Consider the following 15,580-nt stretch of genomic DNA (forward strand, 5'->3'; position numbering starts at 1 on the left):
TGTATACATGACATACATATATACTCACACAATTAGACAAATCCCAGGGGAGATACTAAAGCAGATCACAGAGACTATGATTGCTGAAGGTTTCCCCTGCTAGTCTGCAGCACTGATGCCATTTCAGCAAGATACTACAGACCATGCTGCAGAATTAGGCTGGTATCTGAAATGAGGGGAACACTACCTCTATTTACAAAGCCGCTGATTTTCATGGCATTTCGCGTGTCTAGTGCTTAACAAATCTGTGTCCAGGTCTATTTCCAAGCTTAAGTAAACTGGCTCGATTTGCAGATTGGAAGACCTGACTGTGCATTTATCAGAAGTAGGAAGCTGTTTTATCCAAATTATCAGAGTATTGTGCTGAAGATGGATGTTGGTATTCAACAACTGCTGTTCATACTGCCATCACCCTGGGTGGCCCAGCACCCATGATGAAGTCCGTGACGGGTGAGACCACAGTGAAAACTCTTGTCTTCACGTGCAGTACCTAATCTCTGTCTCCTCAGCACTCTGGTTTTAATGGGTTATTCAGCAGTCGTGCAAAGGATTTAGGCATCAGAGAGAATGGGTGTGAAATGTAAGAACATGTAAGGTCCTTCTCTGCGAAGCTGTGGGGCATTTCCTTAATGAGCATTTCAGGCCTGGTGTTGGGGTGTCTTTGTTTTACATGTGAATAAGGAGCTACAGCCTGGTTCTCCCACGATAGCCGGGAGAATGCTCTATGCAATGGTACTGGAGAAATGTTTCATAGAAGCTTGAAGAGGGATTTCTCTTTCAACTGCTTCTATTTCTACTAAGAGATTTCTCACAGGAATTTCTACTAGCTGGATTCCTAAATTCTGCATATATTTTTTGTACCCAGTTCTCTATCATATTTCAACCTAAGTAGTCAGGAGAAGATGGATCACTGTATTTTCAGAGGGAGAAATGGACATTCTGATTTTTTTCCTCTTCATTCCCCCAGAAAGACTAATGATCACCAACCTGCCTCTTTCAGGCCTTCACAAAGATTGGAGCATAATAAATTACTAAAATTCCCTCCCCTTGGTTTCATGGCATTTTCATTGGGTTCTAATGAATATGTCTAAAGTGTTCATTGGTATTCATTCTCTGCTTTTAAAAATTATGGGAGAAATCCACATCCAGTCCTAAGGAGAAAGTTCAATTTGTTGTTGGTTACTAAGCATAGGTAAATAGGACTATTTATATTTTTGCTAAATGAGCTATGGTTACCTAAGTAATTGCACCTGTGTGAAGGTAGCCTTCATTGGTCAAAAGCAGTCAGGAAAGCCATGGTACTGTGATATCTGTGATATCCACAGAGAAGTTATGCACTCATAATTATTTTATCTGTGCTCTCACCCTATCTGTGCAGAGAACACACACAACGGTTCAATTCACAAAGAAAATACCCTCTTACATCAGAAATGGACACTGGGAAAATAGACCTTAGGAGCTCAACAAGAAAACAAAGCTAGCCTAGACTTGGTTTGGTGACTTTTTTTTTTTTTTTTTTTTTACTTACTACCGATACTGGAAATACTGGGGATACCTGGAGAGAGAGAAAACAATAAAGAAAAATGGTTAGCTATTAATACATGTCATCGTTAACTTAATATAAACATCTCAGAAACTTAACACTTAATAGCATTCAGATCATCAGGAAATATGCACGAAAAAGCAAGATATCTATTCATCCATCCAAACCATTTTGCTTTCGTTCTAGAACTCCTGAACTTAGCGGGGTTGGAAAACTAATACTCAACTTCAACAGCTGGTTCAAGACAAGCTTCATGACATCAAACATTTTGTGCCTGCCTGTAAGGTTAATGAACATGTACGTGGTTCAAAACAGATTTTAAGCTAGACTTATGTTCTGGGCACAGAGTGCCAAATATACACCATGTGGACCTGTACACATATACCCACGTAGGCACCAGATCTCTTTAGATGTGTTATGATATGCATATGTTAGCTGCTGAAAGTCATTTGGCCTTTTATTTGATTCATTTCACAGAACTGTCATTTTTAGTCCTCTTTTACATGTCAGATATGTGGATTAAGCTCTGTAATAGAAACTTAATTGAGAAGAATAATTCAAGGATACATTAGGTTGTTCATATTGATCATGGACTTCAGCCATTCTCCCAGGTTCTACTTCAACTTACAGGTTGTGTGAAGGTGGTGGGACCATTTCAGAATGCAGTGGGCTTGGTACAAACGTGGATAGGAATTTAGTCTGTCCCCTGAAAACTCCCGGCCAAGAGCAAGGGCCAGGGAAGCAGCTGTCTGGGTTTGAAGCTTTGCTCTTACCCTCACTGACCGCGTGACCTTGGGCAAGCTGCTTATTCTTGGTTTTCTACCTCTTAGGTTTGTTGCAAGGATACACAAATAGATGTATGTAAAGTACTCAAAGTGTTACTTGGCGGGCAGTGTGTACTCTACCTATCCTTGCTACGGAGTACTTTTATTGATACAGTTGGCCCACCAACCAAGCAACACTATGATAGAATGGCTGAGGGAGACTTGGAGATTTACATCTCCTCCACTAAATTTGGGTCGTGGTGCGGATGGGAGCAGAGGATGGGACTCAGGCAGAAGCGAGTGAGAGTACTGCTTGGCAACGGATCAGCTAGGTGATTTCAGGCAAGTTCCCAGCCTCTCTAGACCTGTTTCTTCACCACCAGAAAGGGGTTAATAATATCAACTGCACAGGGCTGCTGTGAGGACTGAATGAAATAATCCATAAAAATGTCTGACACATGGCATGTAGCCAATAAGTGATACCTGTTAATGAGCTGTGCAGCCTTTTCTCCACATTCACTGGAGTGTAGTCCTAACAGGTGGTAAATGTAGGAATCATTAAACTTCTATTTTTGTGTTTATCTTTGAACAACTGCCCTCTGCTTGTTTTAACATTTAACATTTAACATAATGGGTTAAATCACTGTACCTCACTCAGAAATTTCGAGCCGTGTAGTCTTTAAACCCAAAAGATCTTGTCTTATTTCTTCATAGGGAGGGGAGAAGGAGGAATTAAAGATTACTATGATGTGAAAAAACAAACAAACAAACAAACTTGAGAGGAATAAAATTTTATCTTTAGCTATAAAGTACATTCAAAAATCTCTTGATTTTAAATGCACAGAGTTTAGGGTCATTCAGCTTAATTACTGATCACTCTCCCACCCACACTGGAAATCTGTTTTAACTCTTATTCTCTGAGCCGAATTTCAAGCTGAATGCAATCTCCTCAAAGGGCTGCTGAATTTCTGACCCCACACTTCAGCAGACTGTCTTCGATATAGCCTGACAGTGACTTGGTACTGAATCTTTCTTTCTTTCTTTTTTTTTTTTTTTTTTCTAAATCGCCTGTTGAGTGAGGTATGATGGCAGCATCACAATTTTAGTATCAACTGCAGAAGCTCCAAAGTTCCCCGTGATTGCAAACCCTGCTGCATTGGAACCGCTTGCCTTTTGTAATCCGTCAAAGAGAATGGGAGTTAGGGTGGCAGGAAGAGACTTTCCGGGCGTTTTCAAACTTAACCGGAGTTAGAGAGCCATGCATAATGCAAGGTGAAGTTCCAGGCTGCTTGGCCAGATGCAATGGCGAGCCGGCCCGCAAGACTGTCTGATGCAGTACTTGCTGCGGCAGAATGCTCAAGGAAGATGCCGAAATGTTTCCTTCCTTTGGGGATGCCAGCACGGGGAGCAGGGTTCACTGCAGCTCGACAAGCCTCTCGAGGCGAGGCCATTATGTGATCTTATTTTCCTCATGAAGATGTTTTCTATTCCCTAACATTTTGGATGCTGGAAATTCATCCTCTTCCTCATTTTGTGGCTCACAACTTTTTGAGGTGTTGCCAGGTGAGTTCCTTTCTAGCCACTGCTGCAAAATGGGAATTGCTTGGAAACAATTTTTAAACTTTTCATTGGGATAAAGATTTTTGAAGAAGCAAATAACTGAACACCAAGGGATGCCCATTAGTATATTTTCCAAATGTTACTTTTTTCCCCAAATGGTCAAACACCTTGCTTTTTGTTCCCTATAGACAACTAAAGAATTTAATAAGCCCACTGCATGCCTTAAAAAGGCTACAAACAAGCCACGAGATGTCTGTCAGATGCCTAAGGAATAAGACAAGAAGGCTACAATTCATTTCATGAAAGGTGGGTTTCTTTGGGGGTCTTGGAGGGATGCATCAATGAATGTATTGATGCATCCCTCTGACAACATGCGTCTGTCTCTGTTGTCAGATGTCTGACAACAGAGACAGCACCTATAAACCACGGTAATGAAAGTCAGATTAGGCTCAGGGAAACTCTAGACACACGTTAGCAGGTTTGTTTTTGTTAACATTCCCTGTGAAGTGACAAGCATTATGTAAACAATATTTTTACCTTTAAAACTGAGCTTGGAGGTTATCTCTTCCCTTCCTCTTCATCTGCTGGATGTGAATTAGTCACTCCCTGTGATCGCACACCTCCTTGGGTAGGCCTCCCTGAGAAACTTACCAACTTACATTTATAATTGTTTGTGTTTGCCTGAGAGGTCTGAGGGGCAATCACCATGTCTCGTTCTTTTCTGTATTTCTAGTATCTTCCTGGGACAATGCCTGATACAGAAGAGCTGCCCGAGTGTATTTGAGCAAAACTTTATCACTGGTAACCAAGAATTTTCTATCCTAGTGAAAATACTTTTGGCCATGGTATGATCTTGTCCCATATAAAATGTTTCACTGAAACATCTCTCAGAGTTCAGTATGCGTGGATATGTTTGTTCCCTCTGAACATTTCCTCCACTCCAATAACCACAGTTATACAATGTACAGATGCCCCTCACAACTTTGCCTTCCAGGAAGTCAAGAGACTAAAAAACACAACCTGGAGCTCAACTGGGTAAACTCACTTCCTATTTGGCTTATTTACCTTCTATTCCTTCTCTCACATCTTCTTTTTGAACTCCTATTTGGATATTCTTATTTGTATTTGTCTTTTTCCCTAAGCTGCCCTGGAAGCAAATACAGATGTTGTGGGGTCTAAAGCATATCCAAATCTGGGAGCTCTCTTTGAGAAAAAGAATATTAACTTTAAAATATAAAATTAAATATGACATTAATTTTTTTTTTTAAGTTTAGAAGGATCCTAGGAAGGAATCCTGAAATTTAAGCTTCTTAGGTGAAATCCTTCTCTGAAACAACCTCAAAAATACTCATGAAAGATAAAGAGATGATATAGGCAGACAGAAAGGAAGCAGGATACCAGATAAGCTAATTCAGAAAGAGTCATTTAAAAATGAAGAGCAGAAAGGGAGTTAAGCAATAATCTCATCAAGCCCTCCACTTTGCAAAAGAGGAAACTGAAGGCACGAACAGAAGCAAGAGGCTTGTCCAAGTCAACACCTTTCTATTCAACATTGGAAGAGGTAATTCCTAGTTCTTGTCTGCTGAGACACTGCTCAACTTGCACAGAGGAAATAAAGCCCAGGTATGCATGAACTTCACCAGAAGGTTCTGTAGTACATGGCACATGAGTTTAATACTACTGCTTCTTCTAGAAGAGAAATGGTACTTCAATCAGAGACACACACACATGTTGAATAACCAAAGGGCTTCCTGTACTAAAAGAATGAGCCAGTGTTCAGTGTAAATGCTCTTTCAGTTAGTTCCTTCTCCACTGGCCCTCCCCACTCCTATATTTATTTTAATGTTTGTTTTGAAGGAATTCTGCTGCAATTAAGAGGATGAGAACTTAGCAGAATTATATAATTGTTTTCTTCTCTTTCTCCTACTTCTTGCTATTTTACTAACTCTCCCACCAAGTAAATGGCTAAAGGGGGCCCAGTTAGGCAATGTGATGGCGATCTCAAAAATAAACATCCTAATCTTCTGAAGCAGATTGATGCAGTGCTAAAAGCCATAACTCCTTCTGAGAATCAAAGCAAAGTCAGCAGCTTTTCATGGAGGAAATCAGAAGGGACACAGATTTGGTATGCCTCAAACTGAGAGGAAATATTGCCCCTGTTGTGACAGATGGCTTGAGAAAAAGCCCATCAAGTAGATGACTAGGTCTTCAGAAGAATCCAGGCTACAGCCATCAGGAGCTAGAGCTCCAAAAAACCCAGTTGAAGTTGGTGGGTGGGTGGGTGATGAGGAAGAAAACATTCTGCAGCCTCATTCATAATCTGGAGAATTATTTCCAATGTCCTTCCAGCCCTGGTCCTTGGCACCACTGTGTTAATAGGAGGTATAGTGAGCTGTCTACTAGGAACTTGAAAGTGAAGGGAAATAAAGTTGCCTTCATAGAATTGTACCATGGAATCAATATATAAACGATCCAATCAAAGACAGCTAAAGTCATCTTACAACAACAGAAGCAGTGGTGACAGCAGCCTGAGGTAGCCTATTGACATATGTGAAGAACAGGAGAACAGCCAATGAGAAGGAGGAAGCATAGAAAGAGGAGCACTGGGCTAGCATTGTCTCAGGAAGAGGGAGGGGTACCCTGTAAGCTCTTAGACCTTCAGTGTTCTGTTGGCATTAGGGAAGCTTACTGTGTGATAGGATGGGTGTGTCAGAATGTTTCAGCCTCATGTTATTGGCATTCGAGTCATATTTTCCTGTCCCATGCTCACCAAGTAACCTTCTGATTATTATCTGGCTCTGGGAAGAGTCTTAATTACAAGGGACAGAATACGCTGGTCATAAGAACTTAACTATTCTGAATACCATCACAGTTATTTCATGTTCTGGATGAATAAATTGGGATTTAGACACAACTTATCTCCCTAGATAGTTGCTGTCTCTAAAGGGAGAATTTACTCACCAGGCTGGGTTGAGTCCATGGTGTTAGATCTCAGTGAAATTGTCATGACAATAGCATCTCACTTTATTGTGTGCTTAGTATGTGCCTGCCTCTATTCTAAATACCTTAAGTTTATTAATTGATTTAATTTTTATGACAACCTTATGAGGTCAGCACTCAGGTTTATTTTACAGATGGGGGAAACTCAAACACAAAGAGCTTGCCCAAGGTCGTCTCTATCAGTTGGGAAGGAAACAAGATTTGAATCTAGAGGTCCAGGTTCCAGAGCTTGAGCCTATAACCACCACTCTATACTACCCCTTAGTTTATTGTATTTATCTCCAATCACCAAACACAAAAACAAACAAAAAGACTCTGAAAACTAAAGGTTTTTCTCTCTTTTTCCCCTAAAATTCACCTGCAGCACAACATACCATACTCTGAACTAATTTGGTGGCAAAACATGACTGGAAGGGGTATGAGGTGAGAATAATAACAGGTTTGCTGCAGAAATACTAAAATGTTTGATTAAGTGGTGCTACATCATATTGTGCTGTGGGTATGGTTAAATTATGCATCTACAATATATGTATTATGAAATCCTAATTTTGGAATTTTGAATTCCAAATTATACCTGGTTCCATGAGCTTCAGATAAGGACTGTGGATTGGTGGTTGTACATGAATAATTTGGTATTCTGGTTTTAGATATTGGGCCAGCAGCTGGGGTCCTACACATGAGGAAAGTGCTCTGAGTAGACAGTGCTCTCTTACTGTGTTGATAGAATTGGGGTTCTGAGTCTCAAAGGATGGTGGACAGAGCCTGACAGTGCTCAAGTCACTTGAGGCCATGAATGCCATTTGGGGAGGTCTGTGAAGATCAGCCAGCCAATGAGCAACCATGAAAAAAAAGTGAGTCTTTTTCCCATTTTGTTTCCTCCAAGATAGCTGACTAACTCTTTCTGTCAGAGATTGAAGACCCTTGTGTTAGAGCTCTTGAGCCATGAAGACCACACATTCTAGGAAACACGGGAAGATGGATGGGAGGTCAATGTACCCATGGGCACATTACAGCATTATTTAGGGTGACTTATTCACTCACCAAATAGTTGATCCCACAGACATTTATAAAGGCCAGGAATACAGCATGGTTCAGTTCTCAAATTGCTAACATTTTAGCTCTTGAAGTCAGGTAGACTGAAGTTTAAATCTTGTTCTGTAATGCATTTGCTGTGGGACCTTGGGACAACTTACTTATTAATCTTTGTGTGGCTGTGTTTACTGATCTGTCAAATGTGGATAAAAATAGTACATACCCCATAAGGACTGTTGTAAGGATTTAATGTAAGAAAGCACTTAAAGCCCTTCACAAAGTATAAGATCCAATGGTTATTCTATTAATAAATAGAAGCTACCATTATTATTATTATTATTATTACAATTTTGGTTATAGAAAGTCAACCGATTGTAAGTGTACATATAGTGTCAAGAATCCAGAGTGAAGCCTGGGTGGCTCAGTGGGTTAAGCCTCTGCCTTCAGCTCAGGTCATGATCTCAGGGTCCTGGGATTGAGTCCCACATCGGGCTCTCAGCTCAGCGGGGAGCCTGCTTTCCTCTCCCTCTCTCTCTGCCTGCCTCTCTAACTACTTGTGATCTCTATCAAATAATTAAATAAAACCTTTAAAAAAAAAAAAGAATCTAGAGTGAAAAGAGCAATTGATTTTGCCAGGGAGGGTCTAGGTAGGCTGCACTAGAGGAGTAATCTTGAAAAAGGAGAATTATAATAAAGAGTGAGAGAAAGGCAATTGGAGAAAGGAATAAATCCAGTATCTGGCATGTTGACTTTGAGATCTTCCTAGACAGCTGGAAAAATTGGTCTGGATTCACGGAAAGTATTCCAGGCTGTAATTGACTGATTACTGTTAAGCCAATGTCACTAATAACTAAAACCACAGGAACTGATGAAAAGGACAAGGAAAAAAAAACTGTAGACCGAGAAGAGGCGGTGTGGAGAGCTTGAAAATTTGAAAACAAGGGCAGACAGGGAGCATTTGAAGGCAAAAAAATAACAAGCAGAAATCCAGGAAGAGAAGTAGGAGAAATCAGGTTTAGATAAGGCTGGCTTATCTAAGCAAGTGTCAAAAGGTTCAGACCCCAGTGGAGAACAGAGGAAGTAACTGAACTTTAACCTGAAAAGCAATACGTGAACCTGAAAAGCAATAAGTGCAGTCCTAGAAGTCAAGACATACGTGGGTTCCAATCCTCCTTCTCACCCTGACAAGTGGTGGAAACCTTAAACGGGGTACTTGAGCTCAGCAGTCAGCAGATTCCATGTCTATAAAATGAAACTAATGGCATCTATAAGAGTGCTGTGAGTTAAGAATGAACTAATGCATGTAAAGCACTTAGGAAATTGTCTGAATAATGACATACACATGAGCACACCTGGGAAAATATAAATTGGTCAATGCGAATTTAATACAAGAGAAAATAATAGAATGATCATCAAATTACTTTGCATTACTCAGAAGAGCCCTAGATATTGTGTAACAATTCGAGTTGGATTTCTGAACAAACAAATAATGTCAATGCCAGACCAATTTAATTTTCTCTCTTTGAAGAATATTAGACTGTGTAGGTAAAAAGAAAGTGAAAGATTGAATACAGTGGAACTGGATGGGCTTTCTGTCTATCTTCATGACATTTCTATCACTAGGCTGTAGAAATTGCTTAAAGCAGAAGGTCCCCGAAAAAGTGTTTTATAGAAAGTTATTAAGTGTTCTATGAACATTTATGTTTGGGAAACACAGAGTAAAATAAGTTACTTTACTATAGGATTCTCAAATGTTTTTTAATAAGGTAATATGAAAGTCATAGAGTCATTATAGTTTATAGCATTTTCCAAACTTCTTTGGCATGGAATCTTTAAAAGGTCATAGAACACACCTTTGGAAGCAGAGGTGTAGACAACTTTCTTAGAGTTATAATTTCTAAAGGTTGATTGTTGAGTTTTCAGCATCTATATGTAGAAAAATATTGTGTATTACTCCACAAGGACTTACACATGTATGCTTGTGTGTAAGAAAAAGCTGGCATGAAATGAGAATCATAAGAGTGCCAGAAGTCCCATGTTGGCTGACATCTCCACACTAAAAAATTAGAAGACTTCTAAGGCAAGCAACCCAGGAAGAGACAAGAAATTCTTATTATATGAAATGGAATTTGATGATGTTAATATGGAGAAAAAAGAAACTGGGGTCAATATAGCTCTTTTGCTACTTAAAGAGAAAAAGCTCACTGGAAATGATGAGATACTCAAGAAATCAGTTAACTACTAAAACATAGGTCTTATAACAATTAAAACTGTCCAATAATGAAGAAGCATGCCTTATGAAAAAAAGTCCTAAAATTAAAATTATTTTCGAACATTTATTTTGTGACAGGTGTTATGCTGAACATATTACATGCAGTAGCCTGCTCAGTTCTCTTAAAATCCCTAGGAGGTGAGAATTGCTATTATTCTTGCATTACAGATGGGAAACTGAGCGCTGGAGAGGTTAGTTTACTTTTTCAAGGTCACACAGCCAGTGAATAGATAAACTGTATTTGAACCTGTAACCTGTGTTCTAAGCCACTGAATTGCTTATTTTCATCCTCCGACACTGAAAGCACAGTCTGATGTGTCAGACATTTAGTTTAAGGCCTTCTTGCCATTGTAAGGTTTTTCCACTGCAAGACTCATCTCTGAAATCCTTCATCTAATTTCTGCCATGTTGAAGACTGGAACATTGACTTGAGCCTCCTTGGGCATTGTGTCCCTCTGTCACCTTCGTATTTTAAACAAGATGGGAAAAAGCCTAAAAGTCTGGAGAAGGCCAGTAAAAACTAAGGGATAGATGGGCAGTGGAGACCACAAAGAAAATTGCAAGAGGTTGCATTCCTTTGGCCAGGGAGTAATTGGTGATCTTCTCCAATATGCAAAAGATTCATCATTCCCATGGAGAATATAACAAAAAACCCACTGCAGTGAAAAAGCTCGGATGGTGCAAGAAGGGGTCCCCGGTGAAAATGTCTTGAAGTACGCAAGTCTTTGAAGCTCATTTATGGGTTGAAGAACTGTTATGTGAGAATAGGAGCCAACGCAGCTGGAGTTCGGCCTCACCTGCCTTTCTGGTCACCTTGACAAGTTGATTGGCCCTGAGGTTGAACCAGAATGCCAACAAGAGTTTGTGAACCTTCCTCCATTCCATCCTGTCACCCTAAAGAAGCAGCAGACACTGAAAATGAAATCGGAGCTACCTCCACTTAGGGAAACCTTTAAAGTAAATGTGACAAGTGTGGTGATAGGGATTCTTGGTAGTCAGGCACAGGAGCTCGCAAACAAATAACCTCATGATTCCTTCTGAATTCATGAGTCTATGGCCCTGAACAACTGAGGACAGCCCAGAGTCTCTGTTAATAAAATTGCCTTGAAAAATCAACGTTTCTGCTCAACAGAGCTTTATGTATTAATTTTAGGAGCTAGACTTTTTTTTCTTTAACACAGAAAGAAACGGAATCCCCTTACAAATAGAGATTTTTTTTTAATCTTTTGAAGAATATTTTGTTCTGCTTCATAGAAATTTTATCATAATTTCATGCCCCCATACTTCATGGCTTGTTACTCGCTCCATTACTCTTACATTTAACTTGATAAGGTCCTGGTTCCTGTGATATTAGTTTTTAGGTTTTGGCTTCTCACAGCTGCTGCTTTGAAGTACCTGATAACATTCTCAGCCTCACAAAGAGCCAGTGGCTTTTTAAGCCCTCATTCTCCCACTGCTCACTGTCCTGCTATTTCTGTTACTTCTCACTTTATGGGTATGTTCTCAACCTCACCCTTTCTCTACTTTTGATAGAGGGCAAACCTTGGGCTTTCACAAGTGGCTAATGGGTCCATCCATGGAATTGGGGAGTTTATTCTGGAAATAATCATGTCTTTCCCTGAGCGTGTCAGAGCATGTCTTCCTCTGGATCTTCAGGGATTTTAGTGGGGCGCACAGGGGTGGTAATGGGGGAATCTCTCGTGGTTCCTGGAAGCACAAGTAAGGCCTGTGCTCTTTTCACATGAACTCAGACATTCCTTTTCTTTTCTTTCTTTCTTTCTTTTTTTTTTTTTTAAGATTTTATTTATTTATCTGACAGAGACAGAGATCACAAGTAGGCAGAGAGGCAAGCAGAGAGAGAGGGGGAAGCAGGCTCCCTGCTGAGCAGAGAGCCCGATTTTGGCCTGAGCCGAAAGCAGAGGCTTAACCCACTGAGCCGCACAGGTGCCCCAGACATTCCTTTTCTTAATGTAGTACCTGCAGGCCTACACAGTCACGCTTGGTAATCAAAAGGTGGCTCTACTAACAGGATCCAAGCCAGGCATGACTTCAACAGCTGGCATTCGGAAAAAGCCAATTAATTCATCAGGCGAAGTTAGGCTGTAGTAAAAACCGGACAGGGAAGCATCTTCTGGACAAAACATCCCTCAAGTTACCCAGTAGGGGAAATGGGATTAGAAACATTTAGAGAATTTCTGGAGTGGCCTATGGCTAAAATTAAGTTCCCACTGGGAGTTTTGAAGGCTGTTGTTATTTTAATAGGAAATTAATTTGGGGAGGAAAGCAAACATTTCCTGTTTCATCCACTTAGAAAAAAATGTCTCCTGATTTCCATCATTTCCCAACCCATTTGATGTGAATGTTGGAAGACTGAATTTAACAGATGATCCAAGTGTGAAAATGTGCTTACAAGTGGTGAAATAGAGACTAAAGCTTTAGCGGCATTTTGAAGAGGAATAGGATAGCCGTAAGAGGAACAGCACAATTGCAAGTGAAATTGAGAGGAACTGTCAGCTCATCTTGCACAGAATACGGTGTTAGAGAGCAAAGTTACTCACAGGTATTTGCAGTGCCTTTGGGGATGGGGAGATACGAGCCTGGACTCCAAGGTCGGCCCTGATAATTCTTCTTGCATTTCCCACAGTCTGGACCTGTGGTGTTGTGCTCACATTCACAGGTCAGTTTGCTGTTGTCATACACACACACAGTGGCGTGGAGATTACATTTGCACCTAAGCAGGAGAGAGACAAGAGTTCACTGTAAGTCAAGTTGGTCTTAGCAATCACGGTCACGGAGGCTTTACCCACCTATCTCCTGGGGTGGCGGCTCTTACACCCCACAGTGATTGCTACGTAAAAGCTCTGGGCAAAATGTAGATCTGCGGGCCCCACCGCTAGAATCTTTTCAACAAGGGGGAAGAGGTGGGGTTAGGATATCATCTGTCTCATCCCACCCTTCAAGGAATCCCAATACTAGTCATTCTGTTCAGTAGAAGCCTGAAGGTCCCATAAGACAATTGTACTACAAAATCAAGGGTTTCCCAATAGGTGTCCAAAATATTGCCACCAGTGAGCAGTTTTCTTGTGGTATTAGCAATCTATGACAATTTCATTTGGGTTTGAAAAGCAATGTTATCTTCTGTTTTTCTTTAAACCAGAAACACAATTCTTATTTGTTTAAAAGGAAAGATAACCATGAAGACAATTTGCTGTTTAGGCTTATTTTATAGACCCACGCAGATCATAATCATAGAACCCACATTCCGGGCTCTAAAATGATATTACTCCAGATCAAAAGCTTTTCCCGCCAAGGCCTCTAATCAATCTGAATAGTCCTTAGATTTCCTAGTCACAGCAAATAAGGTAATTACAAGTCTTCCACAAATGGTCCAAATGACTCAGATAAAAGATGCTTAGAAGCCTAGAAAATAAAAAAAGACTATACGTGGCAGGGGTTTGAGGTCATTAGCAAATGTCTTGCCTTCGGTGCCTGTGAAGAGAGCTGTGATATATGAGAGGCAACAATGGAATATGCAATTTCCACAAAAATACATTCCCCTACCCAAAGTCTTGCACTGTAAAATTGCAAAGGCCAACTGGATATTTGTTGAGGTAGCAAGTTATAAATTGTAATATCCCAAGCAGAAGCCACATCCTCTGGGAAAGTAAAACCTAGGTTGACAGGATCACCATGACCAGAGGCCAGAATGGTGTATGCAGGAAGCAATGTGTCCACACACAGGGGAGAACTAAGACACCCGAGATGGGGGATAAAGGATCAAGACTTGTCAGAGTTGGAATCTGAAAATGTTACGTGTGTGTATGTGTCTGTCTGTCTGTAGATGTGTGTGCATTTTTAAACTAGTCCTGCCTCTTCTAGAAACTAGGACAAAAATATAGAAAGCCAAATTACATAAAAACAAGGAAAGGTTGTAGGGCTTTACATTTGCTCTCCTTTGTGGGGAATATCATGAATTGGAAAAAGTAACAGTAGTCTTTCTTGATAGGAAAATAAGATTCTTTAAGAACTGATGTTGGTTTCTATAATGTCTGTATAGCAACATGCAAGTTTCTGTCTTGTACATGGATGATCTATTTGGAACACTGACCCAAACTTATGGCAAGGAAGTGAAGGACGGACTAAGACTATTACTGAGAGCTACTGGCCTCTCTTCTAACTAAAAGGTGTAGCCCCTAATGTAATTCCCACTCCCCACTCCCCAAACCTTCCTGGATAAGATCACACTTCTTCATCAGAGGTCTGCTACAATTTGCAATACTTGTAGCTATACTCTTCCCTCTGTATAGTTATAAATTGTAATAAGCTGAAAGGCTACTATTTAAACAATACCTATTAAATTTAAACAAATAAACAGAACCTTTAATATTAACACACATACAGTCTTCTAAAAAGATAAGAGAAAAATAATTCAGTTAAGTGAAATAGACAGTGTTTAATTATGAGCTAGGTCTTATAACATTTTCCTCTATGCAGGGAGTCACTTGTGTTAAGTTGCTTGTGAAAGGATCTTTCCCCTTCCAACATTAGCACTTTTATTTATGGGTGTGTTTTTGCATATGGAAGATGTTAGAAACCTAGGTGACAGAAGCACCAACTTACACTGATTTAGCACCCTATCTGCTGTTAAAAATTCCAAATGAGGAAATGAACAACATGACCCCAAGAATATGCTTGTTTTATATGGGAAGACCAAGAATACAAGTAGTAATTGTAAATTGGATGAAATATCCTTTAACTGTTAATACTTTCATACTTGAAGTCACTTTCTGACTTACAGGCAATTTCCATTTTAAAGGCTCTGTATTTGCTGAGAAAATATTCTTTGACTAACAAAAGAAGGTGAAAGGAAATTAGGTGACTGTTTTGTCTTATTTCTCTCAGATTTCTTCCAATTAATGGTTCATTTTCACATGTCCAAAAGCTAATCATTTAAGGCTCAACTCAGTTCACTCTTTCCTGTTATCTACCCTGCTCACTGTAGACACATTGAGCTCTCTCTTCTGATTTCCTTAAATGATTCTGTGTATTTGGTTTGGTTGGTTGTTACTTAAAAGCTCTTTAAGCTTTTAAAATGTGGACTCATTGCATAAATCTCTCCCATCCTAAGGGCAGAAATACCCACCTTGGACTCTGGTCTTCTTTTCCAGCTACCTCTTTTAACCCACTGAGCCACCCAGGCGCCCCTCCAGCTACCTCTTTTAACACTCTCCTCTCCTTTCTTGAGTTTCCTATACCTGCATTTCCCATTTTCTCATCGTCTACTCACTTTCTCTTTCTCACCAACCATGGCCTCTCTTGCCAAGATCATCCATGACCTCTTTGTTGAAAATCCAATGGATACTTTTCTGTCTTATTTGATCTCCTGATGGCATTTGAATCTGTGGACCA

General features: G+C 40.1%; 1 protein-coding gene across 7 annotated transcripts in view; it reads right to left on the reverse strand.

The window, feature by feature from the left end:
- NTNG1 (netrin G1) overlaps positions 1 to 15,580 on the reverse strand; it is a 344,911-nt gene that overhangs the window by 69,816 nt on the left and 259,515 nt on the right. For all 7 annotated transcript variants that reach the window (XM_047727940.1, XM_047727937.1, XM_047727939.1 and 4 more), the window contains exons 4-5: positions 12,730 to 12,902; positions 1,529 to 1,555 (exon numbers count right to left, since the gene is read on the reverse strand). In XM_047727940.1, coding sequence (XP_047583896.1) covers positions 1,529 to 1,555; positions 12,730 to 12,902 — 200 coding nt within the window. The remainder of the gene's footprint in view (positions 1 to 1,528; positions 1,556 to 12,729; positions 12,903 to 15,580) is intronic.

The sequence above is a fragment of the Lutra lutra genome, chromosome 4, assembly GCF_902655055.1.
Source record: "Lutra lutra chromosome 4, mLutLut1.2, whole genome shotgun sequence".
NCBI classification, from domain to species: domain Eukaryota; kingdom Metazoa; phylum Chordata; class Mammalia; order Carnivora; family Mustelidae; genus Lutra; species Lutra lutra.